The following is a 23,107-nucleotide window of genomic DNA, read 5'->3' as shown; positions in this document are numbered from 1 at the left end:
TCTTCCAGCTATATGGGGTCATCAGCCCCCCCCCCCCCCCCAAGATCAACCCCTCTCTCCCAACCCAAGATCAGTCCTACCCTACGTCCAAGGCCTCTTCTCTGTTAGAAAAGACAAGCTATCAGACTGCGCCTACCACCCCACCAATGCCTATCCTTAAACCAAGCCCCCAACAGATTAAGTAGGAGAGCGACGAGCCACAAGAGTGGATTCAGCCACCCCTCCAACACCTTTTTGCTGTTTTAGTTAAGCATTAAAAGAACCCAGCTTGTTTGAATCTGCCTGGACCTGCTTTTTGTTGAGAAACTCACACGTTTTTTGATATCCGGCCTCTCTTGATGCCACATATAGTGGGGAAGAGTGCGAGGACCTGTCAGCACAATTCTCTAAGTTAAGTACAAAAGACCACGACACTACAATGGAGGAATTATTGAAAGCAATACTAGAAAGTAATAGGATCCAGCAGCAAACCAATACAGCACTAGTGGAGGAACAAAGATGTGCAAATGAATTGAAAGCAAAGGAGCTGCAACACAAAATGGCCCCAGATGTTAACAAACTGCGAGCTAGTGACTTCATTCAAAAAATGGGGGCCAAAGATGGATGTCGGCACCTCCTCCCAGGCTCGTATCCAACCATGGAGTCCATAGCCAGAGGTGCACACTCTTTAGCCACCCACACGGGAATGCTACTTCCTCAACCAGGCCCTATGGTCGGAATGGACGTATGGGGGATACCTCTCCGGGCCAGCTCTCCCTCTCACTCGCACCCGGGTGTGAACAGAGAAAAAACACAAATTAATATGACAGCTTCAGCCAGCCACAGGGTAAATGCTTATTAAATGCCACTTAAAGTTGCCCTATTTAATGAGCCAGGCTCTCTAAGGGAGAGAGTTGGCTGTTTGAATGAACTCTGAGTTGACAGTTTTGTGTTGAAGCTTTTTGCTGTTTAAGCATTAAAAGAACCTAGTTTGTTTGAATCCGCCTGGACCTTCAATTTTTTTTTTTAGAAACCCAGAGGTTTGTTGATGCCACAAATATATATATATATATATATATATATATATATATATATATATATATATATATATATAATTTATTATTATTTATTTTTAATTAATTTTGGAGACTGTTTGGAGACCGCTATATGATTAAGACTTCTTGAAATAAATAAACTTTTTTAAACCAAAATTTATGTTGAGTGTAACAGTTGTGCTCTACTGAAACATCCAATACCTCTTTATAACTACCTGCTAAACTTGCCCATTATAATGTTGATTTCCACTGTGTCTCTGTGGCACTTTCAAACACTGATCTGTTTGTTTGAGCGACCCATCCAGCCCAACACAGAAACATTAACTTAAACAATGGAGTGAACTTTGGGCGCAGGGAATAAATGTTTGTTCGACCAATGGCAGAAATGTATTCAGAAATCTGTTTGAAATCAATATTTATTTTTGTAATTCTGATTGGTGATGCTAGTGTCACAGAAATTACATACTTCTGCTTTAAGATGTCAAAAAGAGGCACAGGTGCAATGATCCGTATGATTTTAGACTCGCACACTCAGACTTAAAGTAGATTAAATCACGATGTTACGACACAAAATAACGGTTCACAGCAATATATATACACTTAAAATTTATTACGGTAAAATACAAACACAAACAAATACAAAAAATACCCTTCCTATTGCCAATATAAAACAACACCAGTCCTCCACTGCAAAGACTCAAACACATTTTTATGGTCACTAAGAAAAGCTTTGGGACAATTAAGCAGGACTACTGCTGAACAACATTACTTGCTTATTCTTCAGTAACAACACAGCACAAATGAAATGTTCCCCTGACACAGGAAACATAATCATGTTCTGAATGGCTTGTTTTGAATATTGGTGTGAGAGTTAGTGTTAACGGATGGGGCTGTGTGGGAGAGCTGACAAAAGATTAAATGAGAAATTAAAATGAATGGGAAGAGCAAAAGGGAACATTTAAAATGGATGGACGAGAAGACAAAATTATAATGCAGGAGGTGAGGAACAGGGATTCATTCATGTACAGTAGCAGAGATACAGGAGTATGGATACCTAAGCATATTCATTGGTACTTTCAGAGGTCATCTGAGGCCAGATATCAGATGGGAGATGTGAATGAAGTGAGATATGAACATATTTCAAAGGGCTTATTTCAGGCTTGAGCCAAAGCATGCTTGTGCTTATTGCTTTTACACCAGGATTCTTGGAGATACTTGGCTTCAAATGGGCATTTTGGTGATAAAATCCCAGGGTCATGATATTCCCAAAGCGTATAGTCATTAATAAATAGCATAAGACACAAGTTGGTATAAGTAATCACTGAATTCAGTCATGACGAAAGATCAAATTCACTCATTAATGGTCTATGAAACTGTACTGTATATATCCATGTGTACCTATATATCTATTATTTATGTGCGATCTTGGACTGTACCCAACACTACATTGGTGTGGACACCAGTAGACTTTCAAAAAAGACTTTGGACACAGTTAAAAGCACTTGTTTGGCTCTGGCACACGTTTTAAGCTGTTGAAAACAGACCACTGAAAAATCATTGTTGTGTTTATCTGTCTGCAGAAGAGCATGGAGATAGACAGTTGTGTTAGTCAGTTTTTTTTTTCGAAGTCTTTATCCTCTTCAGGTTCCAGCTGAGAGATGAAATGAAGGGGAAATTGAAATGCTAGGATGTGATCCGCGAGTCTTTCATACATTCCCAGGTGTGAAATGAACAGTTTAGGGGATCTGGAGCTGCAGTTCATCCTCCTCCTCATCATCAAGGTCACAAGGAGGTCCATCTGCATCTTCAGGCCCAAAACGTGTCGAAGCCGATGTCCTCATTTTACCAAAAAGGCCAGGATTCTGCTGACGCCTTAATCTTTCCAACAGAGAAACAGATAAAAAAAGAGAGAAAATGTGAAATCAGGTGTGGCATAGTAATTATTGGCCTCAAAATGTATTTGGACACTTAAGTTATACTTAAAATGTATGAGTAGCACTGTATTTGTTGACAAATGATCAAACCAAGAGGAATTTATTTTAAAGAAAGATGGCACAAGCACGCCTTTTTAGCACAGCAGAGGTTTGTTGGGTTTGAAGTCATAAAACAATAGATACACTGTTCAAATTTAAGACAAAAAGTACTGACACATTGGTTGTAAAATTATTTGAACATGTCTATGGTTAATGTGATAAACTACATATGTGGTTACTCTACTAGTTCACCTGCATGAACTTCATACAGTACATCTACTAAAATTCAGTCCATTTGCATGCCATCTGTATAAAAGGAACTGCAAAAATGGTGCAGAAAAGCACATGCCATTTGTTTTGATATTTTGTGAGATAACGTTATGAAACTCATGCATTTTTAAATGTGGCTTAAGTTTTCAAAGTTTTTCTGGGGCCACTCCAAGTACTCCTTGAACTGACCTGATCTTGTTTACTAATAGAACTGCTGCAATACTGAGGATGGCTCTTGGTACCTCAATAGCAATTTTGTTTTTTAAAACAAAAATAAACCCAAAAACAGCAGCTCTGAGATTCGAAGTGACTGTATCATTGGTACTGAACCACTAGCAAAAATAAAAGTATATGATGTTTGGATGTTAGAAATGGAAGAAGCCAAAAATAATTATATATCTATATATATCTATCTATATATATATATATATATATATATATATATATATATATATATATATATATATATATATATATATATATACATACATATATACACACACACATACACACACTGTGAACAGCTGATGACTCACTATATTGTTATTGTTTGTATAACTGAACAGACTAAAAGCCTCTTAGCTGTCAGCAGCATGAGTGCGTATATGGGCCAGGGATCCTCCACAGGAGAGGGACCTTCTATCAGGAAACAGTAAACTCTGCTAAATTACACATTACACTCTTTGGACCTCAGCAGCTCGGAGGCTAAAAGCTTTTTGACTGAGTCTAAAACTTAATAGGTCTTCAATTGACAGAAGATTATAAATAGAGAGACACGCATACAGAGAAACAAAAGAGATTCTTGTTGAGCCCACACAGTGACTCATGTCTTCTGGCTTTATCTACAAGCTGCTGAATATTTCAGCATTTGGGTAGAAGAAAAATAACATGGATATTTTTTCCCCAACAACAACATTTACATATGGCCCCAAGAAATATTGGACACTTTGGCAATATTCACTTAGAAATGTCTTGGCATTTTTTAACAAATATCAAAGAACATGGCATTTGACTTCACAAGCATATAGTAGCCTACTCATGCAAAACATTAAAAAAAAGAAGTTTGTTAGGATTACCATAATACAATACACTGTATATTTTTTTAAATTAAGTGGAAAAATCTGGACACTTTCAGATATTCAAATTGAGCGGAACATGTCCATAAGTCAATGTGATGAACTTCACATGTGGTTGTTCTGCTAGGACAGCTGTGTGAACATGAGGGGAACTGATATACATCCCTAAAAATGACCTTGGGATCAGTTAAACATTTATTTAGTTCTGTGAAAACATGTAGCATCGTTTGTTTGGGTATGCTACTTGGTTTGACATTTTGTTTTCTATGGCAATTCATTTCCATTCATTTTTTAAATCCAAAAGTTTGAATGTTCTGGGAGTGTATATTTTAGGTGCTTTCAGTCGTATTATTTATTTATTTTCAAAAAAAGTACAAAAGAAGTTTAAAAAAAAGGGCCAATGATGTGACACAAATTTTTGCCCATACCTGTTAAGTTAAAAATGCAATTCAAACAAAATAATACTTCAATCCACCTCTACTATGATGAATATGTTTGGAGTTCAAAGTAATTGTAAAAAAAAATTCTGGGGCATAAAATCAGAAACAAAAAAAAATTGTGTAACCCTCTGGAGACAGTAAAAAGTCGAATTAATTTATTACACTGTGTAACAATATATATATATATATATATATATATAATTTTTTTTTTTTTGGGTTCCTGGGTAGTAAGTGTTATTTCTTAATTGTTTATGCCTCAAAAGTATAGAAAATGGCTATTATTCCCGACAAACTTTTGAAGAAGAAGAATAAACTTTTGAAGAAGAATATTTTGAAATGTACCAATTTCCAATGAGAAAACGGGCGAATGTGTGTCTTTTCGTTCACATAAAGTCAGAACGAAATCAACATATGAATCCAAATGAACATGTATTTATATTAAAGTAATACAAAAATGACTAAAAAAGATTTAGAAGTGAGTAGTTTTTCGAGATTTACGATTATACTGTAAATCACTTTCATGAATCAGCCCCCAAATGTAGTCTCCCATCATGTTCTCGTTATACTGTCCTTGGTAGCGGCGTTCAAAGTCCAGTATATCTTGATGGAAGAGCTCGCCTTGCTCCTCCGAGTACGCTCCCATGTTCTCCTTGAATTTATCAATTTATCAAAAACAATTTTGTTTTAAAATATGCTGTCACTGCTTGAGATTTCATGTCAACTACCTATTTACAATCTCCAAGTTATGATTGGCAACTCTGCTAGTCTTTTATTTTTTGATAATTGGGATTAACAGTAAAATTAGACTCACAGTTGTGTATTATCTGTCCTGCTTTGATATAGAGTTCCAATGTGCACCATCATTCCAGAAGAGAATACCATAAATTAGTTTTCTATTAGCCTTTTATGGAATTCACTTCTGCACAACCAAACCAGTAGAAAACCATTTTGACCAATGGGAAAGCAGCTAGGTAATTATTTCACCCCAACACTACTGGCACTGAGACATGTACAATAAAGAACATGTCAGTCAGGCACGGCTGAATGAGCAACCATGAAATCACAACGTCACATACACGATACTCCCATTCTACACCAAAAACATTTTCATTATGAAACAAACGATATATACCCAACACCCCCCCCACACACACACACACAAGTACAAAATTATGCAGAAATTGTTCACTCTCTCTCCTGCTGAAAGCTGATAAGTTGTCTGTCACTCAGTGGAGGTGTGCATTAAGTGCTTGCCTTTAAATGTCTGGAAACTCCGATAAGAACAGAACTGGTGAGCTACATTAAAGCCCCACAGTTTCATACCATCAGCTTTCCAGATCACATCTATCTCATGCACAGCTCCATGACCATCTCTGTCTCTGTGTAGTTCATTCCACCATGGAGAACCGTATCTGTCACATTCCTCAGTGCTTTCATGATATGCCTACAAAGTGCTTTACTTCGAACCAATTCTATTCACTTAAACACACAAGCACACTGACACAAACTTTCATCCTTCTTCCACCTCTGAACTCTCTGCTGTTAACGGACCCTGCTTACAAGGAATAATTCACCAAAAATGAAAATTCTCTCATTATTCACTTACACTGATGTGCTATTTATGGCTGTCTTTCTTCAGCAGAACACAAATAAAGATTTTTAGAAAAATGTTGAAGCTCTGTAGGCCATTATAATGTAAGTAAACGGGTGCCATCAGGCTGCTGGCTATTTGATGGTCCAAAAGGCATATTTAGGCAGCATAAAAGTAATGTGCATGTGCAGCACGATTGAGTATGTGCATGAGTGTGTGCATGATCATGTGTGATCATGTGTGCCAGTCTGTGTGATAATGGATCCAGAGCTGGCACACTATCCTACTTCCTGCAGGGCTTTGGAACATTGCCTGCATTCATGTATTGATTTACACTCCAAGTTTATGATTATAGACTGAAGCGTGCACAGTCAATCTACTCTCTGAATAGGCTGAGGGAAAGAGAAAGAGAGAGAAAGACATGAGAAAACACTGCAAAAAGTTTTTTCCTCCCTTTCAAGCATAAATGCAATAACATTGTGATGTTTATGCTTAAAAATTAAAAAAAAAAAAAAAAAAAACTATTTGCTAATGGTTCAAGACAAATAAACTTATCTTTAATTTATCTTGTTGTAAGGGTTTTACTGAAAAGCATTGATTAAAAAACTAATTTGTTTTGCAGTGTAAAATATAGAGAGACCTAAAGAAGAAAGAAAATAGAGCAGGGAGGAATATGAGAGAGGAGCGAGACACCGTAGCAGTGAGGACACTAATGAAGGTGAGAGGAAGGAGGGGAAGAGAAAGAGCGAGGAAGGTGGGAAGGCAGGGAGTCAGACAACAAGCTGCTGAGGTGAAACAGAGAGATGAGAGACTGATATTACAGCTTTGCACTGAAGAAAGAAGCAAATAGGCACAGTGGGGGTGCCAAATGGTGCTGCCGGTGGGCTAAGCTGAGATGCAGTCTCGTGCTGTGAGACTAACAGACAGACAGAACTGTTGCGAGCAGGACGCTGGCTGAGTATCCCTGCAAGAAAAGCAGACCTCAATCATGAGATCTGATTCTCTTCTGTTTGGCCATTGTGTGCAGAGTAGATATTGTTGTTTGTGTTTTTTTTAATGCAGGGTATGAAGCAGGTGGAGTCTTAGCCATTTTGTCCCAAACCCATATATACCGCACTTCCTTTCATCCATGGAACACAATTTCACTGCATCGTTTCTCCATACAATGAAAGTCAATGGTGACTGAGACAGTGAGTCCATAACATTCTGCCTAACAACTCCTTTTGTGTTCCAAGGAAGAAAGAAAGTCATACAGGTTTGTAACGATGAATCAGAGCAAGTACATGACAACCTAATTGTAATTTTTGGGTGAACTAACCCTTCAATACTGTCATTTTTAGTCATGTTCAGTCACCTTGACAACCCTTACTCCAAATCAGCCTCTACTAGACCATCCTCTGTCTCCATGACAACTTGGACAAGCACTCAGCTCCATCTGTCGCCCATCCACCACTAGGCTGTTTCTCCCTTCCTCTATCACTGCGATAACACGGAACCCTGGCCTACTCTCAAAGGAACGGTCTGACTGTACTCGCATCCTTTACTCATCTCATTCTCTTTTATGTTGATGTATGGTCCATGCTGATAGCATGACAAATAACATTTTATTCCACTAGTAAGCAAATTGCTTCAAGTTTTTCAGTCAACAGAATATGAACAGAACTATTACTGGCACTTGCTAAGCCAAGCATCACTATTACCATTGCTCATACATAGGATTAGGGATCTAACAAACTCTTAACCCTAAATATTAAACTTCAGAATGTACTGTTACCCATTCCAACAGCATCTGACACCTCGCATATAAAAGTAATGTGTTGAGTCTACTATTTTTACCTGGTGGACAATAAACAGCCAAAAAAAATCCCGCAGACTTAAATTGAAGGAGGGACTTGGCCCATATTGCATCTAGGGACTAGAATTTCAGAAACTTGCAGGTGGGGTTTTTGACCAAACCACCCTCAACACCATAGCTACTCGGGGGAGGCACACAGACATGTCTATGTTCATATATGTCAGATTTTTTCATATTTGGCTGCTGCAATGCGTCTAGTTGTTCCAGTGTCTCGCCTATTCCTTATTATAGCATAATCTGTTGCAAAGTAAAAAAAAATAAAAATGGCATAATGAAAATATAATTCAATATATTTTGTCTTTATGTGAAGACTCGATGACCAACTCAATGAAAGTATGCTCAGAAAGCACATCTCTCTGCTTGTGTTACAGGTAACTGTAATTATTTTAATAAGCACACACAACTTTTTTTCATTGTGGCTGGCTGAACAGTGTATTTGCAAACTGCAGTTAATTTGACTGGAGAAAAAACTATCAAGTTTTTAATACGACATGTTAAGTTGAAAATAGTTTTAAAGACCCTGCATTCTTTTCCATACAGCTGCGCTTCGTCTAGCTGTTTGAAAGGAAGAACTCACCTGGTGTGTGAGCGCTGTCTGTCCACCGGACAGAAAGTCACAGTGAGCTGTGTTGGGAGATTGTTGCTGTGATGATTCATGCTGTGTTCCATTAAATTCAGAGAGTCAGAATTTCCAAATTCCTACTAGGAAAAGTGCAATGGAACGCCACTTTATGTCAGACTTTCAACTTGAAAACTCATGCGGTTAGGGCTGCACAATTTGGACAAAAAATCTAATTGCATTTATTTTGAAAAACATTGCGATTTGAACTGCAATATGATAAACAATATGATAACGGACTCAAGATGGCGCCGAGTATGGCTGCTGCGTTGCGAGCTCCGACACAACTTAGCAATGGTTTGTTTGTTTTGTTTACAATTCTTATGTTTTTTGTCTTGGATGTTGCCTGCCTTATTGTCTACGACAGACAAACACTTTTGGACATTGGCTCAGCGATCTCACACCGTAAACCGGACTTCACATTCCTCAATGCCGACCCGCTGTTTACAAACACGCAAGCGGAGCCCTTTGTCTGTGCTGCACTGCCGCGGAAACGCAGGAGGAAAAGGGGAAACAGAGCCGGCGTTCTCATCAGAGTAAGACGCCGCGCAAATCGACCCCCGCTACCCACTATTCTACTGGCAAATGTTCAGTCTCTGGATAACAAGCTCTGCGAGCTGAAAGCGCGGATCTCTTTCCAACGAGAGACGAGGGACTGCTGCGTTATCTGCCTTACGGAAACTTGGATGTCTGCGGAGATTCCAGACTCAGCCATTGAACCCGCGGGGTTCTCCATGCTCCGAGCGGACAGAGCGAAAGACCTCTCAGGTAAAACTAGAGGAGGTGGTGTATGTTTTATGATCAACAAATCCTGGTGTGATCAGAGGAACATACATTCTATCAAGTCTTTCTGTTCTCCTGATCTGGAATTTCTTATGCTTCTGTGTCGACCATTCTGGCTACCGAGGGAATTCACAGCGGTCATTATCACTGCTGTGTACATCCCCCCACAAGCCGACACAGACCGGGCACTCAAGGAACTGTATGGGAGTATAAGTGAGCAGGAAACCGCGCACCCTGAGGCCGCGTTCATTGTGACCGGGGACTTTAATAAAGCCAGTTTAAAATCAGTCGCACCAAAATATCACCAGCACATTAGTTTCAACACACGAGGGGACCGGGTTTTGGACCATTGCTACTCTCCGTTCCGGGATGGCTACAAATCCCTCCCCCGCCCACCATTTGGCAAATCGGACCACTCTTCCATTCTGCTTCTGCCCGCTTACAGGCAGAAACTGAAACAGGAAGCACCCACCCTCAGAACGATCCAGTGCTGGTCGGACCAATCAGACTCTACGCTACAAGACTGTTTTGATCGCACGGACTGGGAGATGTTCCGGTCCGCCTCTGATGACGACATCGAGCTTTACGCTGATAGCGTAATGTGCTTCATCAGAACGTGTGTAGAGGAAGTGATTCCGACCAGAACTGTGCGAATCTATCCGAATCAGAAGCCGTGGATCAACAGCGATGTTCGCGCAGCACTTAATGTGCGGACCTCCGCTTTTAATTCCGGGAACGCGGAGGAGCATAAACAAGCCAGTTATGCCCTCCGAAAAACTATCAAAACAGCAAAACGCCAGTACAGGAGTAAGATTGAAGGACAGTTTAACACCACCAACTCTAGAAGCATGTGGCAGGGAATTAACATCATCACGGACTTTAAAGGGAATAAAAACTCCGCCATGAACACCGCTGCCTCTCTACCGGATGAGCTAAATACTTTTTATGCTCGCTTCGAGGGAAATAACACCGCCCTCGCGGAGAGAGCTCTCACGGCCGAAGCTACAGAGGTTAGTTCACTCTCCGTCTCTGTAGCGGATGTAACCCGATCATTCCGACGGGTGAATATCCGCAAAGCCGCGGGTCCAGACGGCATTCCGGGCCGCGTCATCAGAGCGTGCGCGAACCAGCTGGCTGGTGTTTTTACGGACATTTTCAACCTTTCCCTCTCTTTGTCTGTAGTCCCCACATGCTTTAAAACATCCACCATTGTGCCTGTTCCAAAACAATCAAAAATAACTTGTTTAAATGACTGGCGTCCTGTTGCTCTGACCCCCATCATCAGCAAATGTTTTGAGAGACTAATCAGAGATTACATCTGCTCTGTATTACCACTCAATCTTGACCCGCTGCAGTTTGCTTACCGTAACAACCGCTCCACTGATGATGCCATTGCATCTACAATACACACTGCTCTCTCCCACCTGGAAAAAAGGAACACTTATGTGAGAATGCTGTTTGTAGACTACAGCTCAGCATTCAACACCATAGTGCCCTCCAAGCTAGATGAGAAACTCCGGGCTCTGGGCTTAAACAGCTCGCTGTGCAGCTGGATCCTGGACTTCCTGTCAAGCAGACGCCAGGTGGTTAGAATAGGCAGCAACATCTCCTCATCACTGACCCTCAACACTGGAGCCCCACAGGGCTGTGTTCTCAGCCCACTACTGTATTCCTTGTACACACATGACTGTGTGGCAACACATAGCTCCAATGCCATCATTAAGTTTGCTGATGACACGACGGTGGTAGGTCTGATCACTGACAATGATGAAACAGCCTACAGAGAGGAGGTGCACACTCTGACACACTGGTGTCAGGAGCACAACCTCTCCCTCAACGTCAGTAAGACAAAGGAGCTTGTGGTGGACTTCAGGAGAAAAGACAGAGAACACAGTCCAATCACCATCAATGGAGCACCAGTGGAGAGAGTCAGCAGCTTCAAGTTCCTGGGTGTCCACATCACTGAGGAACTCACATGGTCCGTCCACACTGAAGTCGTTGTGAAGAAGGCTCATCAGCGCCTTTTCTTCCTGAGACGGCTGAGGAAGTTTGGAATGAACCGCCACATCCTCACACGGTTCTACACCTGCACTGTGGAGAGCATCCTGACTGGCTGTATCTCCGCCTGGTACGGCAATAGCACTGCCCACAATCGCAAAGCACTGCAAAGGGTGGTGCGAACTGCCAAACACATCATCGGAGGTGAGCTTCCCTCCCTCCAGGAAATATATACAAGGCGGTGTGTGAAAAAAGCTCAGAGGATCATCAGAGACTCCAGCCACCCGAGCCATGGGCTGTTCTCACTGCTACCATCAGGTAGGCGGTATCGCAGCATCAGGACCCGCACCAGCCGACTCCATGATAGCTTCTTCCCCCAAGCAATCAGACTTCTGAACTCTTGATCTCCCACGATCAAAATACATCATCCCTGCACTTTATTACTCTTTTATCTCACACCGGACTGTCATAAATTATATTACTGTCATTATATTATGTCTCTCTTAACAACTTACTATCAACCGACAGCCTGAATGTCAATACAGTACAATACTGTACATTCTATATATATACTTTTTTCATATATATTTTAATTTTTATTGAATAATGTGTATCTATATAGTATCTATATAGTAAAAAACAAAAAAAAACAAAAAACAAAAACAGCATATTGTATACTGTGCAATGTATGTTATTATTGTATATTGTTGAGTGTAATTGTGTATAACAGATGTTTAAATTGTGTTGTGTTAATTTGATGTTTTAAGTTGTGTAATTATGTATAACAGATGTTTAAATTGTGTTGTGTTAATTTGATGTTTTAAGTCGAGTTTAATTATGTATAACAGATGTTTAAATTGTGTTGTGTTAATTTGATGTTTATTGTAGATTGGCGTATGTCTCATCACTGTCACGACTGCTATGTTGATCGGAACTGCACCCAAGAATTTCACACACCATTGCACTTGTGTATATGGCTGTGTGACAATAAAGTGATTTGATTTGATTTTGATTTGACATGAAAAAAACAAAAAAAAACAAGAGTGATTCCTTTTGACCAAAATTAAACCATGTTTTGCCCATGATTTACTGCCGACCAGAAATACTATTCTAGAAAGGGTTTTCACACAGGAGTCCTCTAAAAAGGAAACAAACTAAATAAATAAATAAAACAGTGATACAGTGGGGAAAAACCTCCATCACAATCACGCTGCATCTGTCTGCTTTGCCCTTTTTTGTTTTGTCCAATTTGTAAAAGGGTCAACTAACTTTAAAAAAAAATATTTTTTTTAAACCCAGTCAACTTAAATATTATGTTACTGCAATATAATAATAATGTTAAGAAATTCTTATATAATTATTACTCAATAGTAATTTATTTCTTAAATAATTTCATGCTCGTGGCATTGTATGCAGTCCGGTTAAACCCCCAAACCTTTAGTTTGGCAGAAGCTTAACCTGAAGGGACAGAAGTTTCTGTTGTTTGTAGTTCAATTGACAACAGCCTTTTAATCCAGTGAAATGCTTTCATCTGCCTTGCTGTCCACAAAAGCCTGCTGTCATGGGGTTATTTAAAATTTGTACAGTAAATTGTAGTGGCCAAATATAGAGTTATGTGAAATTACACAAATGTGCAATTAAAGGGGACCTATTATGTAAGATTCACTTTTACATGGTGTTTGAACATAAATGTGAGTCAGCAGTGTGTGTACACAACCACCCTACAATGTTAAAGGTCCACCCACTCCTCTTTCTTATATTTCTATTCATCAAAAACAGTGTCTCAAAATGACTGGCTTTCGTATCCGCTCTGAAGTGATGTCACTTTAGAGCAGGCCACGCCCACGACTGGTGACAGACTCCACCCTATTATCATAGATCCTCCCGAGTGATCGACACACAGTTCGCCATTTTTTTCCGCGCTGGAGCAGCCACAGTGAGAAGATTAATGTCTCAACTTCGTAAGCGTCATATTCATGTACTCCTGGCATCAGAGCCACTGAAGACGCAGTGGACAAGTTTTGTTTTTGAAGAAAATGTGCCCCAAAACATACCAAAATTCATGTATGTTTGTGCAAATCATTTTACACCAGACTGCTTTGTGAATGAGGGTCAATTTAAAGCAGGATTTTCCAAAAATTTGACTCTCAAGCATGGATCAGTATCAACTGTTTGTGTTCCAGCTTTATATCCTGAAGATATAAGTATCACACTTTATATTTTGTGAATGTTTGCAAATCGCCTTTCCGAATGTGGTTGTTAGCTGATTCCACGGCTAATGCAGCTAAAGTTACCATTGTCTCTGATTGTATTCATGGAGACCAGAGCTATGTCATTATAGCTGTTTACACATGACATCACGTCACTGCGTTGCTGTGGCGTGAAATGCAGATGGAGGGCAGGAAGTGATTTTCTACATAAGAAGCACTATCACAAACTCAAAATGCCTATGTTTTGCGTTGTTTACGGTTGCTCATACATATATGGGTGAACTCCGGTATTTACGGTGTCAGTCATATTGGCTCTGATTTGTTGTTGCTATAGTATCCGAAGCACAAGCTGTAAAGGCACAGCCCTCTTCCGGAAAGGGGGCGGGGAGCAGCAGCTCATTTGCATTTAAAGAGACACACACGAAAACAGCGTGTTTTTGATTCCACCCAAAAAGAGGCATTTACAACATGATATAATAAATGATCCGTGGGGTATTTTGAGCTGAAACTTCACAGACACATTCTGGGGACACCTGAGACTTATATTACATCTTGTAAAAAGGGGCATAATAGGTCTCCTTTAAAGTAATTCTGGGGCGCTTTAAATATAATGCACACGTTAGCACACCGAACCAAACTCAGAAGAGCACATCAGTCACAGCAGATAGATAGAGTTTTTGTGAATCAAGCACAGAACTGCCCTGAAACCACCGAAAACACGTGTAATACACTGACCCCGTTTACATGTATTTAAGAAATGATCTACACACTACAGACAAAACAGCTACGCACATAAGTGCAGCACAGCGGGCGACATATTCAGACTGTTTATTTACTTAATTAAATCTCAGTCCTAGCGATTTGATAATCATACTTAGTCATATCATGAGTTCTACAGGCGGTATTCTTCAACTCCTATTTCACTGAGATACAGGTGTGTGACATCAGGCAAACATTTCGGCACCCAGGAAGATTTACTGAGTCAATAAACATTAACTTCCATTAAATAATATCCAAAGTTAATATATTACACGATAATAAAACTTGTTTAGCTAACGTTTGCAGAGACAGGTGTTCAAACACGGTAAATTATACTGTGTTGATTATTGTAAAACTTTAGAACAAATGCTAGCATTGCAGCAATGTTTATCAGTTTGGTTGCTGAGACGTCACTGTTGATAATCAAGGTAACGCTGAAATCACAATGTTAATCAATCTCAGAATTAAAAATAAGGCCCCTCTTTGACACTTGTTGTCGCTGAACTTCGAATTGATTGAAAAGTCACTTCACGCATTTTCATTAACGATCATCGTCTTCTTGATAGATCATTGCTATCACTTCCGAGTACTCGAGCCCATCCCTAATAGCAGCCACCTAAAACACTGCAGAAACCACTCAGAACACATAAAAAGCAGCATATCAATACCATGGAAACCATTCACAACACCTTAGCATCATGGCAGTGAGACTTCCATGGCAAGCATCACTCACGATTTTATCAGAAAATTTAAACATTTAGTTTACATTACAAAGTCATTACATCACACATGAGAGTCAACACTGTGCCTATTTGCTAAAAAAAACAATCTGGATTGAATCCAACTGACATCTCTTCCTAAAACCATTACAAAAAGACATCTTTGCAATATCCAATGTACAATACCTAATCAGCCAGACTGCACATTGTAGATCAACATGTTTTTATCACATACAGTAATTTATTCATATATACTGTAACCAGACAGGTGTGGAGGAATTTTGCTATGTGAATGTCTTAATCATTAAAAGCTTTCCATCAAAGTCCCTACAAGCACCGCCATGCTGACACGCCTGTCACTGTTTTCTCCAGCTGCAGAGGGCCCCGTGCCCACAACACTGCTTCAAGTCTCCCTGTTACTATGGTAACCCACTGCCAGGCAGCTCAGGATTGGCTGCGGGTAGGTGCTAGCCTGAATGCAGGCAGAAAAATGAGAGAGAGAGAGAGAGAGACTGAGAGAATAAGCTAGTTGAATTGTTGACAGTTTACACTGTAAACCTGCCATCTTGATGCTGTGTAACAGGGAAGCTTATCCTGTATTTATAACTGATCAAATGGGAACTGAACTTCACACATTAATCACAAATGTAGCACACAATTTTACCAAGTTCAGAGAGATTTTTGAGTCAGTGTGCATTTATCTTTGTGGTTACCTGGATTGTAGGTGCTCCAGCTGAACTTGAAGGTTCTCTGATTGCTCTACCTGCTCATCTAGGGATCTCTGAAGCTTTCTGGTCTGGTTATGAGCTTCATCCAACTAAAACACATGCATAATTTATGATTTTAATTAAATAAAATAAGCAGCACAAAGAAAACCAAAGATAAACCAAAGCTGAATTTGTTTTTTAACCAGGTTTACTGGTCTTATCTGGTTTAATCTGGTCTCTTCAGCCTTGCCAAACTGGTGCTCAGCTGGTTTAGCTGGTCTGCTAGTTGGTCTCCCAGCCTGACCAGCTGGAAAATGCCCAAAACCTCTACAAACTGGGAGATCAGCTAAGACTTAGGCAGAGTATTCTTCAAGCAATAATCTGTAGAATGCCACATAAGATTGGAAGTTTTAGTCCACTTGTACCTCATCTTCAGCCTGGCCCAGCTCTTTCTTCAGCTCCTCCACCCTCAGTCTGAGCTTCTTAACTTCAGTCTCGTGCTGCTCAACACGCCGGTTAGCATGTGTTAGCTCAGCCATCTTCTCCTGGTACTGCTTCTTAACCTTGGAGTGGATGTGTCGCAAATCTGCCAGCTCCTGCAAGAGAGGCAAAGTAATTGACACTACACTTCAAATACAGTACCAGACTGCAGAGAACTTCCATTATCACCCACCCATATACAACAGGTGTGTCATATGATTATGAGGTCTCATTCAAGATCCTTAAGATGTTATTCTGCAAAAATCTTGACTTTTGAAACTGTTTGCAAATGACAGCTACAGAGCTCCAAAAACTTACAAGTAAAGAAAAAAAGCTATGTTCTTTCCCAGATATTAATACAAAAGGACACTGTGCTTCAGCTTAGCCCTTGAGGGGGAGCACAGGTCATATCTAATCACCAAATAAAACATCTCACAACTAACCAAGAACATTATGTTGCCAAATGAAGGTCCGTAAGCCCCTTTAGTGTTTGTTAGTGTTGTTCTGCTGCCATAGGAGTCTAATGAAGCCTTGAAACAGTATGCAATAAAGTAACATTTGGCCCACCATGGCTCAAAAGAAAAGTTTTTGTACTGAACACAACTGCAGTAGGACCGCAAATATTTCCATTAAAATGTTCTATTGCTTTTTATACAACAGTTAGTTCTGGTCCTCAAATCTGATTGGACGAGAGACGTTCCATATGTACTGATGCCTCAGAACATCAAGACTTGGACACTTCACTGTTTGTATGACTCCACTTGTGTTCGTGGCGTTCTAAACCAAAGTGTAAGAGGCAGCAGATGTGCAAAAGAGCTAGTGTGTGTCTTTTCATTTATCCCTGTGACATTAAAGATTTTACCCACCAGGTGGCGACAAAAGACCATTTTTACGCGTTTTGAGACAGTTCAGTTGATGTTCATTGAGTCTGTTAGTCAGCGAATGTTACTTTGAAGTCATCAGCATTGTCTCTCACAACATGATCACTCAAATTACTACTATATTACAGTTGGGAAATCAAGTTAAACTAACAGCTTCAGCATGAAGGCTTATCACAGCTGAGAGGCACAACAGACAATGTAATCACACATACTCAAGGTGCTCACCTACCGGAGTTTGCGCATTGGGTGGAGATGTAAACATTCTACATGGCGGAGGAGAGAATGAACCGGCTACCATGAAATACTCAGGGAGGACCCGTTCAGATGACTATTATTACAAAGAGAAAATAGGATGCATTTGACCAAAATTCCATTATCTTCAGCAAGCTGACTAACACTAGAGCTGAGGAAGTGAGTTAAACATCTATAGCTTTATTGTTCATCACTGCTTGGGAGTCACGAAAGACCAAGGTAAATCGCACACACTTGACCGCTCTCTCTCTCTCTCTCTCTCAAACACACACACACCTTTGTTTCTCCAATAACTTGTTAGTAACAGCCCAAGCCATCATTAATAGTTCTAAAGTGACGTTTTTGAATTAGTAAGGGAGGCTTGTGTGCATCTTTTTAACTACCAACGGCAGATCCTGATTTGTGTTGTAAGAAAGTAGTTCCATGCACAAGTGCGTTTCTTTTGTGATAGTCCTTAGTCATTTATTTATTTACTTGTTCATTGAACTGTTGTATAAAAGCAATATCACACTCACAATCTTGCTATATGTCCCTTATATATCAGCATGGCTGTGATTACCTGTGGCACGAGGCTGAGCCTTGCTGATATAGGGCCATAAAACATAATTGTGAGTATGATGTTGCTTTTAAACAACAGCTCAATTAACAAGAAAATAAATAAATGAGGAAAAACTAAGGACTGTCAAAAAAAAAAAAAAAAAAAAACTTGTACATGGAGCTTCTTTTTTACACCACATCTGCCATTGCTAGTTCAAAAGATGTGCCCAAGCCTCTAAATTAGTACTTATTATTTACATATTTTTGTACCATAGAATTTAAAAGGCACTTCAAAGAATACCATGATTTTCCAATAGCACTGTCAATTAACACAATTACACTAATGTTCTACTGTGACAGAGTCAGTTTTTGTCATTGAAAACCAAGGAAGTATCTTTTCATACCACGGTCTCCTTAAGATGATGCGCTTATAATGTATTCATCTTTTGTAAGTCGCTTTGGATAAAAGCATCTGCCAAATGAATAAATGTAAAATGTAAATGTAAGTATCTCTCAAGACATCAAAGGTCTTGAAAACCTACCAAAACCACCACTAGAAGCTGCTTCCTGTCAAGAATCCTTAAACCATAGCCTCTAATATTTATCAAAACACATTAATAGTAAGCACATTCACATGCACACCAATATGATGATTACTCACAAAATCAGAATTTATAGTAAAAAAAAAAAAAAAAAAAAAAAGGACTTAATTATTGCAATATAATGTTTACATAAAATGCAAAATCGGGGTAATGGGCGAAAATCTACATGTGTTGATCAGTTTATGGCCTTAAACCAATAAAGGAAAGCCTTTTAATGCATTTACATGACCACACACGTTGTTGGCATAATCGGTGTAAGAATGTGCATGTAACCAGTGTTGTCCAGATCTTGTGGCAAGACAAGGCCAATGAGAAGAGAAGTTTTCTGATGTGCACCACACTGCACCCCATACACCCACTGAGAATAAATAAAAAAATTAAAAAAAAAATAAATAATAAAAAATAAAAAAAGATCAGACAAACTAAAGGTGGAAAAAAAGAGTGCCTTAAAAAGGCAATTCAATAAACTGGTCCTGACCTCAACAATGGAACTGTGTATGGTCCATCTAGCTAATTAAGATGGAGCCAAACTCTTTTAACATTACAATATTAATGTTGGACAAGAATTCATAAAATTCAGGCATTTCTGCATATTTCGTGAATGACCGCTACATTCTGAGAGCATGCATTCAATGCGCTGAAGTTTTATGAAGAAGTAAAAACACACCCTTTTTCCACATACAGTATTCAGGGATATGTTCTGTGTGAGCATACTTCATACTACATGTTCATACAATGCACAGTATGTTGGACATAGCAGAATATAGCAAATAGTTTAAAAATACGTATATTTATATTTTTTATTCAAATGATGCATTAGCAGAGTTCACTTAATTTTCAGTTGCTGCTGGATATCAAACAGACCTTTGAGGTGAATACCAAAGTGTTCATAGAGTTCAGTGTCAGGTTTATTTTGCTTATGCTTGCATACAATCTTAAGCTTAGAATGTACAAGCATGTTTCAAGCAACGCAGAAATTCTTAGATCCATTTATAAAACTGAGGTTATCTGTATTCAAATTTTGTTCATAAAAATTAGCAACAATAGTTATGGTGTGACACTACAGGGTGTGTTTTAAGACATGCAATTATCTGGACATGGTGAAACAATCACTAACATTAATATCAACAGTTGAGTCAAGTACTGTCCAGAATGATGCGCATGCCTAGGTGTGAACTGACCCAGTATGATTTACTTAACAGTGCTCTGACCTTCTCTAGTTTCTGTACACACACTAAGCTCATATAAACCCCACTGTGAGTGAGGAACAAAGAGAGGGAGAGTCTTTGGAGATTGAGGGGGATGGAAGCCAAAGGAAGCACCAGAAACCATTAATAATTTAAGAGGATAATCAAGTAGCTAGACAAATCTAATTTATAATGGACCTCCCCCATCACAAGAGCAGCCAGCCAAACTGTCTGTTTGTTTTAGAGTGGGAGCGCGTGTGTGCACATAGATATGTGCTTGTTTAGTACCAATGGTTCTCTATTCCCTATTTCATTAAAATACTGGTATTAAAGATTTTATCCTAAAGTTAAAAGAAAAATTTAAAAGACAGTAGTGGATCAGCATGAGGAGAGGATGGAAACACACACACCTCTATATTCACCTAGCTTAATGAGGACATATAGACTCCGATAGTTGATTATAACTTTCACCTTAACCTTCAAAGAAAACTTTCTTTGATAAAAAAAAGAACAAAAAAAGAAAACATTATTTTGCTTATTTATTAATTATTTTTTTATTTTCAAGGATATCCCCAAAGGAAGATTTTGTCAGATTTATTTAAGATCTGGGGACAATTTTGACCCCAAAGCAGCTAGTTAAATCCACACACACTTACTCCCTAAGCCACCGGGCAGAGTGAGAATCCCATGCTGCTGTGTTCTATTGATTTCTGGGTCACTAGAAAGGAGGACAAGATCTACTTGTATTTTTACTGAGAGAGTCACATCATAGTTAACCCCAGAGCAAATCACACCGATCTGTATGTAGAGCACATCCCTCAATACGACCTGCCAAGGTGCCGTGTGTGCATGTGTGTATGGGTATGTGTACATGCGAGTCATAAAAGGTAAAAGGAGAAGGGTATATGAAACATTATAAAAGTGCTTTTGCTAAAGGATGTTTATTAGAAACAGTTTTACTAAGTTCAATGACACCTCCTCTCTCTAAAACCCATCCTCTGCAGTCATGTCAGCAAACCTGATGTCAACAAACCAGAATGTATAAAATGACTGACAGGTAGGTAGCATTTCTAATTATTTTTTCACTGGCTATAAAAGTTTTTACAGAACCTAGGGCTGTCACAGAGCCAGTGTGATTTCACAGGACCATCTAAACATAAAGGACAGACATGTAAAGCCACCAGCCACAGTTTTTGGTTTTACGTGTTTGTGGTAGCGGGGGCATGGTCGAGCGTCCGTCGAGAGAAAGAGAGCGGTAAGGGTGCATACAACTGAGCCAAATTATGACTAACACCTGCCTCTGACCTCATCACATGCACCAACAGGCTCTGCTTGAACTCCGCCAAGATCAGGAACGCCGCTTCGATGAGGTCCTTAGAGTTCAGGCAGAGAACCGGCAGGTCATTCAGAGCCTCCTCACCCAGGAGAAAGCCCCGGCCCATGCTGTTGAAGATGGTGTGGAAGACGACCCTGAAGCCTTCCTTAACCTATTTGAGTGTACCGCTGAAATCTGGGGCTGGCCGCATGCTCAGTGGGCAGCCTGGCTCATCCCTCTGCTGTCCGGGGAAGCCCAGCTTGCAGCACAACAACTGCCGGCGGCTAATCTCCTGGTCTACAGCGATCTGAAAAAGACCATCCTGCATCGGGTCGGCCAGAGCCCAGAGCAATACCGTCAACTGCTCCGCTCGATGAAGTTGGAAGGGGCCGGTCTCCCGTTTGCCTTTTCTCAGCAGCTTCGTGATGCCTGCCGGAAATGGCTGCGAGAGGGGGACCGTGACGTCGAGGGAGTGGTCGACCAAGTGGTAATGGAACAGCTGATCTGCCGGCTTCCAGAAGGGACGGCGGAGTGGGTCCAGTGCCATCGCCCGGCGTCGCTGGAGGAAGCGGTCCAGCTAGCGGAGGAGCCCCATCTCTTTCTCTCTCCTCCCCCTGTGTTTTCTCCAGTCTCTTTCCCCTCTCCCCTCTCACCTGTCCTCTCTCCAGGCCCTGTTTCTGCAACCCAGAGACATGGAAACCCTCCGCCGAAGCCGGCTCCTCGCTTGCGCCGGTTTATCCCTTTTCCGGCGACTTCAGGGTCTACCCGCTCTCCTCCTCAGGCGGATGTACCCGCCCCCACAAGTGCGAGTGTAGCGCCTGGGCCGGCCTGCTGGCGTTGCGGGGATCAGTGTCCTGTGATGGAGCTGGGAACTGTAATCCGGATCCCCGACGCACCACAGGCTGCCCCTGATCAGGCTGGAGGGTACAGAATACCAGTAAGAATCAAGTGGAGTACACACCAAGCCTAGGTGGACATGGGTTGTAACCAAACCACTATCCACCAATGCTTGGTTCAACATGAGGCTTTGGGCACAACTAAAAGGGTGAGGGTGAAATGTGTACATGGGGATATTCACAATTACCCAGTGGTGACCCTTGCGATAACATTTCGGAGAACAAAACAGAGTGGAGGCCGCGGTTAGTTCCCGCCTCACCCATCTGCTGATTTTGGGAACTAATTGACCTGAATTCAGAAATGCACTAAAGGGAATATGCACGGATGGGTCCTGCACAAAAGCGACGAGATGTGAAATGTGCAATGCTCTGGCAGGGGAGGCAGAGCCGGGGCCTTCTTCGTCAGCTCCACATCATGATGACGTGAAGGGGGAGAGGCTGCGGCCCCTCCCATCATCAGGGGATTTCCCAAAGGGGATTTCCCTTTGGAGCAGTCGTGAGACGAAACCCTCAAGCACGCCTTTGACCAAGTGAGAGTGATCGATGGTCAACAACTCGCACTTTCGAATGTCGCACTTTCATATCCCTATTTCGCAATTATAAACAAGCGGTTGTATAGAGTGATGCACGACACTCAAAGGAAGATACAACCCAGTTCTTAATACCACGGAGCCGCCGGGAAATGGTGTTCCAGGCAGCTCATTATAATCTGATGCCGGGTTACTTAGGGGAAAGAAAAACACTGAACCAACTAATAGCCCGTTTTTATTGCCGGCGATGTTCGCAGGTGGTGTGCGGCATGCCGTGAATGTCAGTTGGTGAATCCACTTGCCACCCCAAAAGCACCATTGCACCCCCTTCCGCTGATTGAGGTCCCCTTCGAGAGAATTGGCATGGACCTTGTCGGGCCATCACTTTGTATT

At 40.7% G+C, this 23,107-nt stretch overlaps 1 protein-coding gene across 6 annotated transcripts in view; it reads right to left on the bottom strand.

The window, feature by feature from the left end:
• Window positions 1–1,477: 1,477 nt before the first annotated feature.
• The window catches only part of LOC127412332 (coiled-coil domain-containing protein 102A-like), a 116,704-nt gene continuing 95,074 nt past the window's right edge, over window positions 1,478–23,107 (bottom strand). For 5 of the 6 annotated variants that reach the window (XM_051648716.1, XM_051648972.1, XM_051648634.1 and 2 more), the window contains 3 exons: window positions 16,460–16,630; window positions 16,041–16,144; window positions 1,478–2,912 (listed from right to left, as the gene is read on the bottom strand). In XM_051648716.1, coding sequence (XP_051504676.1) covers window positions 2,771–2,912; window positions 16,041–16,144; window positions 16,460–16,630 — 417 coding nt within the window. In that variant the 3' untranslated portion in view covers window positions 1,478–2,770. Of the gene's footprint in view, window positions 2,913–16,040; window positions 16,369–16,459; window positions 16,631–23,107 lie in introns of all 6 variants that reach the window. The other variant, XR_007892453.1, reaches the window with a different exon arrangement.

Source organism: Myxocyprinus asiaticus, chromosome 1, assembly GCF_019703515.2.
Source record: "Myxocyprinus asiaticus isolate MX2 ecotype Aquarium Trade chromosome 1, UBuf_Myxa_2, whole genome shotgun sequence".
Taxonomy (NCBI): Eukaryota; Metazoa; Chordata; class Actinopteri; order Cypriniformes; family Catostomidae; genus Myxocyprinus; species Myxocyprinus asiaticus.
The sequence above is the reverse complement of the archived record's forward strand: the minus strand, read 5'-3'. Positions and strand labels throughout refer to the sequence as shown.